This window comes from Pagrus pagrus (assembly GCF_965226575.1).
Source record: "Pagrus pagrus genome assembly, chromosome: 4".
Lineage (NCBI taxonomy): Eukaryota > Metazoa > Chordata > Actinopteri > Spariformes > Sparidae > Pagrus > Pagrus pagrus.
In genome coordinates, this window is record NC_140188.1 from 10950610 (window position 1) to 10970676 (window position 20067).

Consider the following 20067-nt stretch of genomic DNA (forward strand, 5'->3'; position numbering starts at 1 on the left):
ATGCTCAACCCTCCAGCTGCAGAAGCATTCATTATAAGGCTTATATGACCCAGCCGCTCCTCGCTGCTCTCGTCTGAGTCGAAGGCCTTGGGCCCGTCTGCATCCTCTAAAGTGACCAAACCATAAATTAAATGTTAAATGCCATTTGAAAGTAGTCCACTTTGACAGGGAATGTGTGATTAAAAGCTGTGATGGTCACTGCAGGTTTTTAAGATTTGTTTCTGAGCTGTTCCACCGTTAACTTTTATTCCCCTCTCATGCTTGTGATGTCTTTCTAGGTGAGGCTGCAGTTGAGGAGACGTATGACAGGATGTTTACTGTCACCAGCCGGGTAAGATTTTCTGTCACCAAAGAGGATGATGGAGTGCCAGTGGACTGCATCATTGACCACCCAGCTGCAAAGGACCTCCTGGCTCAAAGACACTTGGAAGTGCTATGTGAGTGACCTAAAGCTGTACCTTTTCAAGCCGTGAGCTAGACCGCACAGACATGTCAGGGATTTTCTCTTGCTTGAGCAAGCTGGATTTATCTGCATGGCTTCCGTTGGTATTGCATACCTACTATCGATACAAAGATACCACTAACTAAGCACAGTTTGTTTTTTGTCAAAAAATGACAGGCAGAATAACTGATTAAATGCAAAGACAGGGTCCTTTGACTGCTGACATTATGCAGCTTGGACAGAGTAAAAATCTACTTCTGAGTCTTGATTATTTCATCTTGGATTTTGGCTAAATTGACCTTTACGTCCAAGGATGTCAGCTAGATTTAAGCAGAAATTTTCTTTTTGCAAATAATATGTGTTGTTGAAAAAAACCTCGCCTGTGATAAATGAATACACCTAGAAGAATATATGTGAAAATTTTGATGTGGTCTTCTCAGCTACGTGTCCATTGCATTCACGCCACAACACCGCTGATGTTTGAATCATCTGGCCCCTCAAGTGGTTGCCAGTTTGTGCACCAGCTAATGATGATAATGCTAGCCAACGTGCTAACGCTATCTAGCTATTGTTTATGTTTCTAATGCTAGCTAGCTAACTAGAACGCGGCCATTTATACGTTTTTTCCCACAAACTGGGCAACTACAAAGACTGCCGACGAAACACAGATACCATGTGGTACCAACAAGCTGAAACCAACCATCAGAATTCTTCAACAAAACATACATTTCGAACCCGATAATAATTTTTTATATATTTGATTCACAATCATAACGCCATATTTTTTCAAGGAAAATAGATACTTATTCTGCACCTTTTCTGTCCTCAGTTGTTGACCCGTTGTACAACATTTTGTTCTCCATGTACAAAACATTCTTTTTTTTTTTCTTAGCCCACAATATATCATCTGTTTGTAAAGAGGACTCTCCACAACCTAAAAGCATGAAAGACCATTCAGAAATATGAAGTAGTCCTTCAAACCTCTGACCATACTGAATCAAGCTTTTGTGGCAGGCGGTATTGTATCTGCCGTAAAATCTGGCTCTTGTGGCTCGTGAGTCATGCTAACTTTGCTCTCTCCACCTCCAATGTAGAGATTCATGGAAATATTTATGATTTACATTCAACATTTTCAAACATTAGTAGCCACCTTGAATGGTCTTTATAGTTACCGGCACAGTGATCTCCACAGCTCACGACAACAGATGTTGCATGTGCAAAGTTCATATGACACACAGAGCCACAATGACCGGGTTTAAAGGAAATACAGCAGGTTGAAATGACTCACTGCCTCAGACACAGTCGCCACAATGGGAGGAAGACAAAAAAAAAGGGGGGGTTAGGGTTTTGTCAAATGGTGTTTAGGTGTTCTTAAAACGGTGCATTGATTGAAGAGGTAATATAGGCTGCCTTACAATGTCGAACAGCGAAGAAAGGTTAAGGTACCCTTTTGTACTCTGTGTAGAATATTAATTTTTTTTCAGGTAGACAACTGTTTTGCGTGACCTTTCAAGGAAAAAGAGGAAGCTTGACTGGAACCGCTTGACATTTTGGTAATCTTTGGCTAGCATTGATAAGAAGAAAGGGAATAAAAATCATGTTGCTATAAGGTACTGTAGACTGAGCACATAGGATAATCGTTTCATCATCCTTTGTGTCACATTTAGAAGTCTGTGTCTTCACTTTAGAGTCCAATAAATAAAGGAATACTCTTTTCCTTTCAGATAAACCGGAAGTGAAGATCGTTGTGACGTATCCTGAAGGTTTAACCAGAGAGGGCGACAATCTAGACTTGACGTGCATCGCAGAAGGAAAACCACAGTGAGTATTCAGGCAGATTGATGCACTTCAACACATCAAAACACTCTGAAAAATCTGTTTAGTTTCCTGCTGTCCACGCTGTAATCCAGCAGTCCGAGCAACCCCCTTAACCTTTACATTTCATTGTACCATTTAAATGTTAGCGGTTGTTAGCATGCTGAATAAAACACATCATTAGACAGGCCCTGCCAATGGCCCTCCTCAGACAATCTCAGATTTGACCTTTATTTCAGATTTCTAGCATGGATAGACAGTGGCTGAGTGATGTGTGTGGTATTTATGCTCTCCAGTCCCCATCAGATCAACTGGCTGAGAGTAGACGAGGATGTGCCACCTCACGCTGTGGTCACCGGCTCTGACCTCTACATCGAGAACCTCAACAAGTCCTACAACGGCACCTATCGCTGCGTGGCATCTAATGCTGTGGGAGAGGCGTACGACGACTACATCCTCTATGTGTATGGTAGGTATTTATTGCACTTGAAATGGCTCCGTCACTCTTTCACACCAGGATTCAGTCTGTATTGCTGATATGGAAAGGTTTATTGACTTTACTCCCTACAGCAGCTTTGGCAGTCGGGGGACTTTATTGGAACTATAAGGATTTACTACAGCGTTTGTGCAACAAACAGAATCACATTTCAAACATATATGGATGTACGCCATTATTGTGAGGAACAGAGAGCTTAAAATCACAGAAGTTGGCTGCAGTTGACAAATCCACAGAGCTCCGAATTGGGTTTTGGGATCTGAGCTGCCGTTGTACTATTAATGCATAATGAGTTTGAATCATACAGAGGGTTGAGTGTTGACTTTGGACTGGCCTGTTAGAAACACAGGAAGTGAGATTTTTGGAGGAACAGTTTGCAGAGAAAACTAGAGAATGAATCAGATTGAACATTACTGTATGGTCTTATGGCAGCCTGGCTACACTTACAGTCACGTTACACTTACTTCCTGTGAATATCTGAAGTTAACCCTTCATTGTGAGGCCTTCATCCTCTACAGCCACTTTAAAAAGAAAACTGCCCTAACATTATCAGTCTCACGATGGACAATTGAAAACAAAGATCAAAATCAACATGCAACAGAATCGGAGATATTGTCCTTTTTCTTCCATAGCTTCTGCATTATACTGACAGTGAAATGTGTCTTTCAGGATTGTGATGCTCAGAAAAAATGTATAGCCGCTTCTTTCACAAATGTAAATCCACAAGAAAAAGTCATTTTTGGCAAGTGTGCGTCACAAGATGTTGTAATTACATGCTTTGGCCACGATGTCAAATTGACTTCCAGCAGGCTTTGTTCAGTCAGAAATCCAAGTGTGTTACGCTAGTAGCAGCTAATGTGGCCTCGAGCTGAAACCTCGAGCAGAGATGAGCAGTGGGCTACAAAGGTCTGAGGAGCTCGTGTCTTTCTGACTCAACAGCTCCAGATTTTTTTGACCCAAGTGACATCACTTGAGGCAGCTTATCAGACTTTACACAGGTCCCTCTGAAGGCACAAAAGGCTTTGTGCATCTTTTTCCCCCATATGCTGCACTCCCTAAGCCCTGTAAACAGACTTTGATGTTTAAATCTTCTCCTCTTTAAACCTCGTCTGCAGACCCAGTTTGCACTCTGTAAAACACTTGAGTAAACAATTGTTTTATGAAGAAACTGACTGGAGGTGAGACCAGGTGATCTGAGGCCACTATATGTTCGTGTCTGAGATGCAAAAGGCCATCAGCGTGTTTAGTACAAGCTTACGCAACCGGCATTGCTCTCATACATGTGATCACTCTGCTCAGTATTCATTTATTTCACTGATTGGATCCATGTCAGCCCATCCTTTTTTTTAGGACAAAGAACAATTTTGTTGGATGGAGGCGTAATGTGAATTGGAGAAGGCTTATTCGTTTTCTTGCTGAGAGTCGTTGAGAAGATTTGTATCACTCTCATGTCTGTGCGGTAAATATGGAGCTACAGCCATCAACCGCTTAGCTCCTGTTTCCAGTCTTTAGCTTTTTAAGATGAAGAGCGTGGCGTCAGTCTTATCATCTAAATCTGGGCAAGACAGCCAAATATCTCAAACTATTTCTTAATAAAACAAAAGACTGTTGACTACACTATTGGCTTTGATTATTAGGTCTCACAGCAGGAAATCAACTTCATATCTCTACAATAAAGATGGGCTTTGGTTCTGTTTACTTATATTGAAGTGGGTGGAATTTCAATGTGTTCTGCAGCCAACCAGTAAAGGGCAATGGAGGGACCGTCTCCCCCAGGACCTGACTTTAAATGGAGCGGGCAGTTTGCTCCCCGTGGTTTGAACCTCTCTTCACTGAAGCTTCGGCATCTGTGTTTTCTACCTTTCAACACATCACAGTCACATTACAGCAGTTAACAGAATTCAAAATTAAGCCAAATACATGAAATAAATAACAAATACACGAGACATTTCCGGTGAAAATCCCTCATAATCTCGAAAAGTTTTTGTGGAGAACTTAAAGGTGCACCGGGCATCGTTGCACTTGAACACCCACGGGGCGAACAGCAGGAGGGAAGTGTTTGAAGTTTTGAAAAGGAGGACTTCATCATTTAGAAATCATGTAACGTGACGTCAGGGAAGCACACACTCCTTGGACCCTTAATTTCCTTTTTTTTGGTGGCTGGCAGGGGTGATGAGGATGAGGGGGAAAATAAATTTGCAGCAGGTGCAGCCATTGTTGGTGAGTTTAGCTTCCTCTCCTTGGAGCGTTTGTTCCCCGCTGTTTAGGAGAGGATTTTGTATTTCGTTCCCAAGTTTCAATTTGTTTCCGCCTGTGTGCCAAGAACATTGCCTGCCAGTGACCGTATCCAAAACCAGGAATAATGTTGGACCTCCTCTTTAGACTCTACAAAACATGTATTATTAATTTTAATGTCATTTACATGTTAAAAAAATAATGTGTTCCTACTTAGAAGTCTCAGAAGACAAATTTCCGTGAAGTTTTCTTGTCCGTCGAACCACCGAGTGCAGGTTAGGATAAGGTAACTGACTGAAATATTTATATATATATATATCTTTTGATACTTGTGAATCACAGAAAATCTTTCCACCACACTCAAAAGCGTATTTTGCTTATTGTTCCCTTACTCGGATGTTTGACCTTCGCTGCACAGTGATGTGCGTGCAGAGTTCGACACTAGAAGGCTGTTTTCACATTCATCTGCTGAAGAGGGGAAAGTTTCTTCTTTGTGCTCACCTTCAATCTGAGTTTTAGGCGTGTTTAGGAGTGATTTTGTGATAGTTTGGACGCCAGTCGAGGTCCAATTTGCAACTTGAAGAATATGGAAACTTGAAGCCTCTAGTGCACATATTGTGCACACCGAGAATGGACTTTACAGTAAAGTAGACAAGACATCTTAGTCCAGGAATATCTTCATATTCATAGATTAAGGATTTTTTAATGATTGGGAAAGAGTAGATATGATTTAAAATGATGCAACACAAGTTTTATTTTATGTCTCGAGGGGCTCTTTAGTGCATCTCAGCATTACCTTTACACTTTATACCCCAGGACACTTTTCCTGATCAGAAATGTAAAAAAGAAATCTTGGGAAAAAACATTTGATTTATTTTTTCACTACAATTATTGCTACAACTCTTTATATTTATATTTTGCATGTTATTCAGTCTGTGGGGATTTAGCTGGCAAATACCTAATTGTTCCATGCCCATAATGCCATTTGTTTTTTTTTTAATGAATAAACACTTTTGCAATACATTTTCATAACTGAAGCCCTCAAGACAACTAAAAGTAAACGTATAAAAAACGATGAGGTAACACATGTTATAGAGGCTAGTTTGAATGGACATGGATATAGGCGTGCCTTGATATTTGAAAACCACTGGTTTAGGTAGCCTCATTACTTGGTTAGGTCTAGGAAATAGAGATATGAAATAGAGATATGTACCTCATATCTCTATAATAGAGATATGAAAGCAGGTGGGAATGGCGTCCCTGACTGGATCGGCAGTCAGCCTTTATTGTCTCTGAAGATTTCGTGCCATGGCAGACAAAAGAGCACAGTGAAAACAAGGAACCAATCTTAATGCTGATGGTGTCATTATTACATAGCTGTTACATAAGCCGGTGTAAGGATGTTACTGAAGTTCAATTAACTCACTGTTGACTTTTGGTTTCACACAGAAAACACACCTTTTTTTTTTCACCGGTTTTACCTGACCGTCCTCCTGTTCCTCCTCCCTATGAGGACTTTTGTTGCTCTTCAAACTGCTTCACCTGACTTCCTCCTCTGCTCCTGTCATGATTACTACAGCCACTAGAGGTCGGCCCCTAACAATACATGTAAATATGGGTCGTACTGAGCTGCTTGCATGGGTGACAAACTGGAACTGGATGCATTTATTGCAACTTTTAAAGCCCATGAGATCACCAACACTGGAATAGTTTTTTTGTTGACAGCTTCAGCCAGGTGTGAGGAGACACGCTGTTCAGAGAACAACCACAACAGCTAAACGTTATTTAAATGAAACAGAATTTGTCTGTTCACCTTTAAAACATTGTCAAACTGGAAAGAAGCAGATGTGCTCTGTCTTTGTTAAAACAATCCAAACCCTGGTGGGTTCTGTTGTGGTACAAAAGCACGTCGTTGCACCTGATTCATCGCGCATCTGATGCAGATTGTTAGATTTGGCAACTGAAACCAATAACAGTCTTGTCTGAAGCTAACATGTGTCCAACGCAGCGGGATGGGACGAGGAGAGGAGTCGAGGTGCTGAAAACAAAGCTGTTGTTAAAAATGGGCTCATTGTGGATATTGTGAGCGAGCCGATCGCAGGTTTCACAACAGCGATATTGTTTTGATTATCACTCAGTCTGCTTGTTTAGGTCGAGCTGACAGCTTGAACTGCGTGTCAAAAAAACAGAAATGTAACATTTTCCCCATCACACTTGCAAATGTTTATGGCAGTTGCTGAAAAATGTGCATTTATGAGAATGAATGCATCTGTAATGGTTTTAACGTCAACGGCATTTCACCAATTGTGAGGCAAGTGGTGGACTGAATTTTAATGGAAGGACAAAGAGCTGTCAGAGCAGGGAGAAATTAACGGAGAGAAACAGGAAATGTTGGTGCAGTTTTTCTACTGGACTCTACACCTGGACACTTTAAAGTAATATACTTTCAGTCATATATATGTGTGCTTTATTCAATCAATCCAATTATAATGACAACGTTTCTGCCTTTAGACATAATAAAACAACAAGAATAGCACATAAAAAGTTGCAAATAATTTACTTTAAAGCAAAATTTTGTTACTCAAACTCATCTTGATGTTACAGTGTCTTGTAATATGGTGGATGGTGTCTCTGTCTCGGCCACTCCGCCCCCCTATCACTTGTTTAACCTCAGTGAGAGGGTCGGATCACAGCGCTACATACATGTTTACTTCAACATACAAGTTTTCAACACATAATATTGTTATGACATAATGAGTTTTGTTTGTAGTTAGCACCCACATTACGTCTGACAAACTGTTACAGACCTGGGATTTGTGTTTACCACAGTGGTGTTGCGCTCAAACTCAGACATCGCCTAAACAGATTAGCGAATAATGCTGCAGCGAGAGCAACAAGTTAGCAGACTGCTGATTTATTCCCGAGAGGGGAGTAAACATCCTCTTTTTCTCGGTGGTTTACCATTATCTGTCTGCCTGGTGCAATCACTGTTTGAAAGTTTAGGAAGAAGTTGCCGTGTCGGAAATACAATGATATGAATCGATATTTTTCTCTTTACATTAATGATATTGGACTGTTGATCACCGAATGGATTTATCGATACAGATTGATGGATCGTTACACCCCCGCTGTCAAGAAGGGTTGAATGTGATAGACACAGATTAAAAAGTGTTGCATTAATATGTTTACTTGAAATTACCGAAACTCAGTCATACCAGAATCAGAGGAAGGTAAATAAGCCATTAATTACTAATGTTGATTGTACTTGTGATTAAAGCTGACATTTGTATTAAATAGGTAGTTATTTCTGTCGTATACAACATGCAAATTAACTGTAAGTTTCCTAAAATAATAGTATTTTTGATGTTGATGTTTTGAATTTGCAGCAAAAAATAACCATGTGGGATTTTAGGGAATGTCACAAACCGAGCTTCAAACACAGTAGGACGTCACTAATCCAAATCTCTGCGGCACTCAGAGAGGCGCTGCTATTTCAGGTTTTCATTGCTGCAATATTTTCAATTGTAAGATAAAAAACAACTCCCAGCACACAGTTAATGAAACATACAGATTTTCACATCATCTCACGTTTGATGTTTTCAGCGGCTCTGTCGGTTGGTTGATGTTCACAGAGACGCGTTTATTGCACCCAGCTGACACGTGCGACTTTGTCACTGTGACATAGGTTTCCTGTGACTCTCATAACTCTGCCGCCCCATGGTTATTCATCATCGTGCTCTGCCAGGCAGATGATGACATCTGCTTGTTCCCAATGGGCCCATAATGATCACTCCCAAACAAAAGGACAGCATATGCCGGCAAATAGCTCACTCAAGGCAGACGTATTCAAGCTATCGCGACTTAATTCTTAATTGTTGTGTAAAAGATTCCTTTGAAAGTGACATTTACGCTGCCTCCTCTCAGAATGTGGTTTTTGATGAACAAGTGGGGAAAGGCATGCTTGTAATTCTCGAACACAGATCTAATACTATATTCTAATAGTTCAAAAGTTTTCACCAAACTGCCTGCAGGCATTTCTGAGCCCATGAATGATGTGTGTGTCCTCTGCTGCTGAATTCATGTATCATTTGCTTCCTGCTGCACCCACAACACTTGCACGAATGAATGAAAAGCGATGCGAGGCTAATGTTCTCTGCAACTTTCCCTCCCATCTACAGTGTATTTCCCATCAAAGTTTATGCCTTTGGCCGCAACGTCTTCAATTAGTACCTTCCTATCCACATATTTTACCAATTTCCATTAAACACTGTTTCTCTGGTGTACAAGCGTTGGAAGCTCCGTGACTTCAGCTCACTGTAATGAGACACAGGAGATTGGTAAAAGGTGCTCATAACCGCGTATAATTATGTCTGCGACTCCCACTCCTCTTTTCTGGAGGATTTAATGCCAGACAAAATCATGTTGTGGTCCATGTGAGGGTTTGTTGTCCCAGATTAATCATGCCTGCTACGGTGGCTTAATTAGTGTGTGTTTCTGCAACATGGATCGGTCTTAGCATGATAACCTTGTGCTGGTTTCATGTGGCTTTTCAGCAGCGATGCACGACCTCACACCAAACCAAAGCCCACTGGCTTCATTTCCATTTCCTTCTCCTATCTGGCCTTTTATTACCGCTTTGTTTTGTAATTTATGAGCTCGTGCCCCAGTTAAAGCCATCACACACCTGTCAAAAGGAAGTTCTTTGTTTAGCCAACTATATGCGACAAATGGCTTTATTTTAATGAGCTGTTTTTGTTACAGATAAATATTTGCTTGTGAGCATTATTGATAGAGCCGAACTGGAGTGTCCATCAATTTTTCTTTCATCCTGCTGCCACCCTCTAGTCCTTCGGGCTCTTCCTATTTCAAAAAGACTAATGACCTTTCACTGTGTGACAGCCCGGACAGGTGTGAGGCCGATGTAAATCCACGTCAAATCAGGTCCTATTGTGGTGCATGTATTGTATGTGGCTGGTCAGAAAGGCTGAGAAAGAGGCTTGTCATGCTGTTCTCCACCGGGTGTGTCTGTAGCAGGCTGTGAATTGTGCCCCCTGGCTGGCGTGTGGTGTGGGAGAGAGCTGGCCAGAGAGAGGCCTTTCTCTCTCAGAGGTTACCTGCTGTTATAACTCACACACACTGCCTGTTGGCAGGAGAACAATGCTGCCTTTTACTGCCACGGTTTAGCCCACAGTTGACTTTTTGACCTATAAATCTTCCCTGGACGAGAAGTCAAAGATTCACAAGCCACTGGAAATCTGGGGTTTATCAGGGTTTTGACATAACATGAGCAGACAGGACTCGTGAGTCTCTCTGTTCTTATGAAAAAGGCTGCTGTGAAACTGTCCCTGTGAATCGCGCTGATTTTATAAAAATGTGCAACATAGCGAGGAGCAACTTTCGACACATCAGCTTGTAGATTTTCATAAGCTATCCCAAACTCTTTCACAGATATTTCAACATGTTTGTGAAGAACACCTGTATTAACAGTTCAACCAAAAATGAAAATTAAGTCACCTACTCATCCACCTGCTGATGGAAAGTCAGGTGAAGTTTTGTAGTCCACAAAACATTTCTGGAGCTTCACAGCAAAACAGCGTTGTAACAGCAACGATAACATTAAGAAAATGTCTCCATACATCTCATCTGATGTAATCTAAGTCTCCGGAAGCTCCAAGATCCCAAATTAATTTGAAAAGATGCAGTCAACACTCTTGACGCGCCGACAAGATTGTGTATCCCCTCAGACAAGCTAACGTTTGGATCTCTGGGCTTCTAGAGACATGGATTACACAGGATAAGCTGTATGGACGCATTTTATTGGTTACTTTTTTTCCCAGTGTTTTTTACGTTTTCTCCATCACATTCAGCTGCAATGCTGTTTTGCTGTGAAGCTCAAGAAATGTTTTGTGGACAATGAAACTGCACCTGTCTCTCCATAGGCATGGGGGTGAGTAGGTAATGACTGAATTTTAATTTTTTTGGTGCACTGTTCCTTTAAATTTTTATGTAAACTGAGACTTTTAAGCAAGAGAAAGACGAAACAGACACAGAAACCACATCTTTTCCCGGCTGTCGTGTTGGCAGGCAGGTTTAAGCAGGCATAGATAAACAATTTCTCCTACATTGTTTCACTTTATGGTTAAATTTTCTCATATCAAATTCCTCAGTGATACAAATGCTCCCTGAAAATATGGCCTCTCCAAAATACACTCATATTTCAGCCCTCATAATGCTGAGCCCGGAGTCATCCAGGCTGGAAATTGCCCATGGAGAATTCTTGTTCGCCTGGATATTATATGTGCCACATCCTATCCCGGCCTTTGTGAAGACCCTCTTTCCTGAATGGCCAATTTCCCTCTTCCAGACACTGACATTTCAGCTATCAGACTGCCTTCGGTCACAGGGAAAGAAATCTAGCCCACCCCCCTCTTCAAATACTGTCAGAGGAGAATCTTTTCCTGATACCCTGATACCCCCCTACCACCATCAACACCACCTCCACCATACACTCCATCCCCGGCGGCAACATTATGCTGTCCTTGATGTTTTATCATTAGTTTGGGAGTGTGTGGTCCCCCACTGCTGTCTTTTGATGGAGTGCAGACAGTAAAGGCATGGAGACAGCCAGCCAATTTCCCCTGCTGCGACTCTCCCACAGCAAGGGGTCGTGCTATCTTTCCCCTGCACCAGAGCCTGGCATATATTCCCCTGATGAGGAAGCTTTCAGCCCTCTTTAGTACCGTTGCATACCTGAATTGCCCTCCATTTTGTCTTTCTGATTATTTTGTTTGGGGGTTAGTGACAGGCCTAATCAGTACAGTGTGGGGCGGAGGATGCTGCTCGGGGCGCCGCTGTGCTGCAGCGGGAGACCACCAGAGTGGTTTAATTTGCAGTTTGACTTAATTATTGAGAGAGACTGTGGAAAATAGCAATACCTTTCTATGATTGCCAGGCATTATTATTCACAGTTAATTAGAAAATGTATCAAAAAAAAAAAAAAGAAATACAATAGCTTACCATAATGTAATATAATGCAACACCAGCACGGTGAAATAACGGTGTAATTTTCTTAGTTGTTTTTTAAGCCGCATTAGGGCTCTGTGGATGATCTGTCATGTCTGTCTGCAGCTTGGTCTGTCCATGACTTTGATCAAGACTAACGTTAAGTACAGATATTAATGGTTCCCAGAAGAAGATAGCTCAGGATTTTGTTGATCCTCTGGCTTCTTCTTAAGCACTACCCAAAGGTTCACATTTTGTTTTCTGGTGAAATATCTCAACATTTATTGGACGGATGACCATGAATTTTGATGCTGATACCCATGGTGCCAAGAAGATGAATCCCAACACCTTTGTTGATCCCATCTAGAGCCACCCGAAGCTCAAAGTTTTCATTTATCCAGTGAAATATCTCAACATCTACATGATGGATTAGCAACGTTTTTTGTGACTGTGGTGATCTCCTGATCCCAAAGCCCAGCACTGTCAGACTGGGCTGGTTCTTGGTCCGTTTACAAGCAGGGGAAAATGGCAGCTTGGTCACAAACTTTCTCAAATAACAGCGAAGATGTTTTTCTGAAAACATGAAAGGCAAGAAATAGTAAATATTATAAAATTCATATTTTAACACTGCTGCCTTGTTTGGCATATTGTATGGGCCTGCAGCCCGGATGCTGGATAGACCTACAACCAATCAGAGCAGTAAAACATACGACTAGTCAAATCTGGACCTATGATGCTCCTCTGGCAGTCATCTTATGGGCACAGTCACACATACTCAATCAACATTGATCTCTCACATCCCACTCTGCCCACATTCAGCAACAGCAGGTGACGGTCACTCACCCGCATTTGCATTTGTGTGGCTGCGCCCTAATAAACCTGCCCTACATCAGATATCACAAACTCAGGACACAGGGAAATCTGTCTGAGCGAGAGTGTTGCCAGACTGTGGCCATCATAAGGTCACATTTCTACATATCTTTGTCGACTATTTGACACACATTCATGTCCCCTTCAGGACAAATTGCAATGACTTGGAGATCCTTCAGAGAAGACATTTTCTGCTCATTTTCAGGTTCATAATTTTATTTTGGGTTACTACTTCAATAGGTTTACATGCTTTAATGGTCAAAAAACACATCAGTTTTTGGTGCTGCAGCACTGTAATCCCCCTCTGTCTGAAACGCTCTGTTGAAGCTCCTGTCTCTTTAAGGCCCCCCTCCTAAATACCCAGTCTGCTCTGATTGGTCAGCTCACACACGCCTGACCCAGCACCGCTTACACAGCGCGGCTGTGCTGAATCAACTCTTAAGTGCCAAACTAGCCGTTAGGCATTAATTGTGCAAATATGTGACATGGTGACGTAGTGTGATGTCAAGAAGTCACAGAATTAAAGGCGGGGCTACTGACGAGGCGTTTCAGGAGCAGTGTTTTCTGTGGGAGAGAGGAGCTTCTGTTGGTGTGGACTTTGACCTTTTTAACTTTCAAGACCTTTTACATGCGCAAGAACCTCTATAAAATACTTTTTTTCAATTTTAAGTTTTTCTTTATCTCATGGCCAAAAACCTGCAAAATTAATGTCATTTCCATCAGCTAATTAGTGCTAATTAGCAAAAGTTAGCATGCTAACAAACCAAGTTAACATGATGATAATGTTATAGCTTTGTAGCATTGTCATTGTGAGCCTGTTAGCATGCTGACGTTAGCATTTAGCTCAAAGCATTCACTACAGAAGCTGAAACAAGTGCATGGTATGATTTTTAGAGCTCCTCATCTTCAGTGACTTTTGTCTCTTTCTTTACTTCTTGTCTTTATTTCTTATACATGTTCTTTATTTTTTTACTCTTTTCATCTAGATGCTCCCACTCCTAGCCCCACACCCACCACCAACCCAGTCAACACGCAAGGTACTGTATGCCCCCACTACTGTCCCTCTCAGCAATCATGTGTGTCTGTCTATGTGTGTGTGCGTGTGTGTGTGTGTGTCTGTGTGTGTGCGTCCGAGCCTGCATGCACGTGTGGCCAGGTGATCGGGGAGAGAAGGAACGAGGGCTTGTACCTACGGCTAAGAGAGACCGTGGATGGCCAGTTTTAATCAGATAGTGCTGCTGATAGGTGACATTGAGGACAGGCAGCGCCGGGCTGTCAGAGACACCTGTCATAGTCCTTTCCAGTCACATGTGTTTGATCTGAGAAAACATACAGACTGCTTTGCTGCTCCGCTATCTTATCAGCATCTGCAGCTATATCTCAACCGGCCCGTCCGTCGTATCATAATGCCCTTTACATCTCCCCCTACAAATGCCAGTCACATTTCGTCTTTGCGAGGCCAAAAAAACATCAATAACTGTTTTTTCTCAGACGTACGAAATGAACGAGAGGCAGTTCATTTGCAGTGTTTAGAGCAGAGCAACCTTTTGGCATCTTCTGTACACACTATTCGATACTTTGATTTTGCTTTGTTGCAAAAATTTATTCCAATATTAGCCTTTTTTAAAAAAGAGAAAAAAAATCGCTATTATTTCAAAAGCACCGCTAAGGCTAGACAGATGGCGAGGCAACCTTGGGAGTTGACATTTGGATATGCCAGAATGTGACATTTCAATACAAAAAACTATCCTTAAAGAATAGATCGGTTTATCAATAGCTGCTTTAGAGATACTGCAATTTTGGCCCTTTGTCATGACCGTGCTGCAATTCATACCGTCATAGAAAAGTGGAGTGGAAATCTACACCCAATAAGAGACGGCCTTGTTCTCATGTGGCAGCTTTCAGATATTTATTTATACATTTATTTGATCAAACAATTGGCTTTTTAGTCCATTATGTATAAATGTGTTTAAAAAAAGGGGGTCAACTGTCATATAAATGGCACTGTCTTTAGTTTTGTGATGTCTCCTGGGTTTTATTTTAAATCTCTCTTCACTATAACAAACCTCTTTCTCTGCATGCCTTACGTTGCCTCCTCATGTTTGTACTTTCTCCTTCAAACTTGCCAGTGATCACGCTGCACAGACACAGCCTCTCTCCCTCTCTCTCCGTCTGGGGTGTGGCTCAGTCCGAACAGGAAGTTGTTTCTGCAGGAGTGTGCATTACTCTGCAGTTTCTCCCCCTCTAAGCTCCTCTCCTCGGAGTTGCACCGATGCAGCCGTCTCCGTGTTTTCTGCTGAAACATTCCAGTAATTTCCGAAAGACAGGCTTGAAAGAGGATTTACCGTGATTTATGCAGTACATGCTGGGAGGATGTAATTGAGCTTTCTTGCAGTTCACTACTCTTCTAAATACCCTGTCACAGGGGCAATGGTAAGCTGGCTTGCGGTAGATTGCTTTGCACTACCTTAATCAGCATAACAGCACAGTATAGCATTTTCCTCTCGCCAATAAGGAAATATACAGCGACATTTCTCATTCATTCATTATGGGTGTGAATTGGCGCGGCCACTGGCGACACCAGCTGCGATCTTCTGGTGTAATCAGGGGCCACTGAACTGCTACTGTATATGATCCTGATTTTAAAGGTCCAATCAGTAGATTTTTGGGTGCATAAATGTCAGTTATCATCACACACATAGATTGAGTTTGAGTTCTTGATTTTAAACGGAAATAAAATGTTGTTTGTCAACTGATCGTGACAAAAAATGGCTAACAATTTACAAAATTATGAATAATTATGAATAACCATGTACACAATTTCTTATCAGTAATTCTTATATTGCGATAATATCGTTATTGTAATAAAAGTCTGATATCACAACAGCCTGAACTTAAACCTGGCTGTAATTTGAACCATTTATTGATATTATTGATGGTAGTATTGTATCAGGATCAGCCTTGTAACACAGAGATTTCATCACTTTACTTAAAGCACCCAATGACCACTTACAGTAACTTGATTATAATGCGTTATCAAATGTTTTACAACTAGAATCCATGCCAAAATTGTGAGTGAACAGCGATTATGAATTATTGATGCTTGAACCTATAAGTCGTTTTAAAATTCAGTATAATGTTTATGATTATTGTTATAAAGCACGCTTTATAGATACAGCGTCATAAGGAGTTATGATTATTGTTATGAAGCATAATGATATAATATGATATTCATGAGTGCTTATAACCGTGATTATACAGCACTATAGGCTCATTATAATGCATTATTAAACAATTCATAACCTGTTATAATGCATTATAGATGTGGCCTTCATTGTGTGTTGTTTGTTTAGACCTTGTTTACATTCTTGTGTATTGTTTTATTTGGACATTTTAATGTGTGTGTGGACCCTGGCACAGTAAGCAACTGCTTCAGCAGAAGCTAATGGGGATCCAATACAATCAAGAAATAGATTTAGGTGTTGATAAGTGAATTAAAGACCAGGATAACTTATTATATCATGAATGACACAGTATGTGCTTTATTTTTATAGCTCAACCAAGTTTTGAGTATTTTCCAATGCACTGACGACAGGGATGAACTTATTGAATGACTAAGCCTTCAAGTTGCCGTCATTCACTAATCCATATAAGCAGCGGGTTTCCACGTGGTTCCCTCTGTAGTGTGAATGACAACATGCGAGGGGGTTTCTGAATCACGTTAACTCGTTCCCTCCTGGTTTCTGGTTCATAACAGATGCAGAAAACTGGATTTAGCTCCCTAAAAATGCTACGATTTCACTTGCCCGATCCTTTTCTGTCAGTTTTCTTCCTCTCGTTGTACGACTGCGAAGCTCAAAGCGTAAATATGGTTTTCGTGCAGTGGGGGAGCAAATGCCACTTTAGAGCACAGCATCCCACAGTTGTTTGTATTCTATGCTGTTTCATGTTTCGAAAGTTTCACCACAGTTCATATCGTCAGGTCTCTCAGTGTCTTAAAAGATGCAGTGTGTGTGGGGGGGCCTCGTGGGAGAGATAAGTCACCCTTTCATAAGAACATTTCTTTCATGTGTTTAAAAAGTTTTCCGACCTTCTTCATCTCCGTGTGTGTTTTATTGCGCGTTACACTAAAACAAGAGCTTCTTCTCTGACGTCTTGCATCAAGAAAAAGTTGACGGACGTGTGCGACCTTCTTTCTCACTGATCCAAACATTTGATTTAGACATATTGCAGTGAAAACAGAAGTTTGAATCCTAAACGGCATGAACGCAGCAGATTATTGCCTTCGAGATGGACAGTAGATCACTGGAGGCGCACAAAAAAAACATCACTCCGCAAGTTCTTTGTCAGTGGTTGTATTTCTTTTGGGGTTGAGGGTAGAATTTACCCAGAATCCCCAGCTCTGAAGGAATAAAGGGAGTCTGTGGCGATAATGCTCCAGCTTGTCAGATGCTCAGAGATGATCCAAGGCAGGGACATCAGATCCTGGCTAAGCCTTCAGTAACCCCCCTCTCTTCCCCTCTCCTCCCTCCTCCTCTCCATCAGCTTGTCGAGAGGAGCCAGAGGAAAGACGCGGAACAAGGAATTATGTTGTAGACTTGATTAAAAAGGCCCTATGTTTCTGCAGCTCTGCAGTCCGGGGTAAATTGTTGTTTAGCATGCTACAGTTGGACCTCTGAAGGAATATAAAGAAGTCAGGAACTAACCATTAAAGAGGCTTCAGGGTGTGATGAGTTAAAGGGTGTTTTCTGAGGTCAACAGCCCTCTGCTTTATGGATCGTACGAGCAGTAAATTAACTGCCAATAAGAGCTTTGCAAGCAAGCATTACACTATACATGAACCTGAGCGCGGCCTCCATACTGCACCCTTCAGACTTGATAATCCAACTAACCACAAACCAGTTGTTATTGCTCGCTTGGCTCAGCCATCGGGGATTCGTAGCCACTCATGACTTTAACATGCGGTGCACAGAATACATACATGACTTCAGGGTTAGTCAGACAAACACATTGAATTTTTTTTTTTTTCTCTTTTCTCCGAGCGAGTAAATCAAGCGATCTAGCGCCAGATGGTATTTTAGGAATCCATCCCTGGCAGGGCTTTCATACATGTTTTGTTTGCGGTTTCCTCCCTCGGCGCTGCTACATGTTAGGTGCTGGCAGGTTTCCACTGCTGTTGAGTCTTGGGAGCGAGGCCTTAACTCCGTGTACGCTATTGACTTCAACAGAGGCTGTTATGAGTGGATTTAGTATTCAACATAATTAGCCATTAAACATTTACCAGCGTTGTTTTAACTCTCGAATGTATCATTTCTCTTTGAAGTATTTCATTGGAAAAATTAAAGAATCATTTAGAAATGCTAATTAGTTTTTTTTTTCTCGCGTTTGTTTACTCTGATTCCCAGCTGAAGTTGTGTTTTTTCTGACCCGCAGCTTCTTTTTCTCCCCTCTTTCCTTTAAACAGTTATTAAAGAAAGAAAATATTGTAATGGTCCGTTTTAATTGGTCTCAAGGGAACAGGTTAGTAATGCCAGCCCACCCTGAAGTTAAAAGAGTGTTTCACTGCAGTAATATTGTTTTTTTCATGGAGCAGTTGTAAATGATTATGAGAGCTCTTCTCAGCACATTAGGATTTGGAGATTGAATGTTATGTGCCAATGAACTCACACTGTGTGTCCTCATTTTCGGCTGATGAGGTGTACTTTTTGTGGCGCGTTACTCCGGGCTACTTTCGGGGCGAGAATTTCTATTATTTTCTCAACCTTTTCCTTCGCCTTGATCTCCACTCGCGAGGGAAAAAACACGTTGAGGAAGGGGAGATGTGCTGCGAGCGGCTTTTGTGCTGAGAATTTTGCCAATCTCAAAAGGCACAATAAACTGCCATCGAGGAGTTCAAGTTCACTGTCACAATTTCCATTCATTTGCCATTTTATTAGTTGTAGTCAGACCTTCACTTGTACTTCAGCACCTCCGTTAAATGTCACAGCTGTATTTGTACATCTTCAAATCATTGTTTGGGTTATTACAAAGGACTCTGGGAATCTATTTAGCAGTGGCATTGGAATTCAACTGAGGCCTATATTGTGCTCTGTTGATGGCCTGCTACAACAGCAACAGGAAAAAATGATTTGGTGGAGATTGCCCGCTTGTGCTCATCTCATTATGTTCATTTCCTTTTCGAAACAGCATCAAATACAAAAGCTGCGGATGTCTGCAGTTCACTGCTTTAAAATGGCTATTGACGGTCCTTAAGTTGATTCTGCAGCAATGCCCCATTGTGCAGGAAAGGGTTACTGCGAGGGTGTATTCAGAGGAAGTGAAGGCTTTGCTCTATCAATGCAAGAGAGTCATTGTTTCAATTATATCCCTGTAATTACATCTATAAATTGCGATGTGTTTGTGTGCGTGAGGGGCAAGGGGTTAGCGCATGTGTGATACGCCTCCTTATGTGAGGAGAAAAACCGGCCAAAAAGATGAAAACTTAAGTTACACTGAAGCTCGCAGCTCTGATCGCCGCGCCGACAGATCCTCCGCTGATGACCACAGCGGCAATTAGTCATTCCAGTGCAGAGACGGAAAGGTGCGACTGTAAAGCATGTGGCACTGTGTTCTGAGTTCAGCGGAGCAGATTTCGCCGCCGCGCAGACACAGGCATCAGTTGCAAATCCTCTTTATTCCCCCATAAATCCCCACGGCTGTGCACATCCTGTCAGGACGCCGGTGTGGGCATGTCAGCACTCCCCGCGTGCAGAGCTGCGCCGGCGGTATGGACACCAGCCACATTACAGACATAATCAAATTCTACTTATTTCAAGTGTGAGGCCACAAAGGCTGCTGTAATAACACTGTCTGTCATTTGGAGGCTTTTTTTCCCCCTTTTTTTTTTCCCTTAAGCACCTTGTCGTATTATGAATGCATATATACTGAACATGGATGTCCTGCGGGGATCTCACACCTTATCCTGACACACTAATCTACACAGGGAGAGGAAGAGATGGTGGAAATGAGAGTATAAGACTTTGGCCCTGTTCACATCAGGCTAGTATTAACAGGGGACCCCACACATTTCTGATGTGTGTGGCGCATTTTCACATCTTAACCCATAAGACCCCATAGTGACAGGCTTGTAACAAACACTTTAAATGTCCTACTTTCAAGTGAGCCTGAAGTCTGTGCTGTTGATGCTGTGATCATATCGTCTGGTGTT

At 41.8% G+C, this 20067-nt stretch overlaps 1 protein-coding gene across 2 annotated transcripts in view; it reads left to right on the forward strand.

Annotated features, from left to right (window-relative positions):
- The window catches only part of cadm1b (cell adhesion molecule 1b), a 163160-nt gene that overhangs the window by 134064 nt on the left and 9029 nt on the right, over positions 1–20067 (forward strand). The window contains exons 6-9 of one of the 2 annotated variants that reach the window (XM_084350110.1): positions 279–437; positions 2167–2263; positions 2554–2726; positions 13847–13897. In XM_084350110.1, coding sequence (XP_084206236.1) covers positions 279–437; positions 2167–2263; positions 2554–2726; positions 13847–13897 — 480 coding nt within the window. The remainder of the gene's footprint in view (positions 1–278; positions 438–2166; positions 2264–2553; positions 2727–13846; positions 13898–20067) is intronic. The other variant, XM_084350111.1, reaches the window with a different exon arrangement.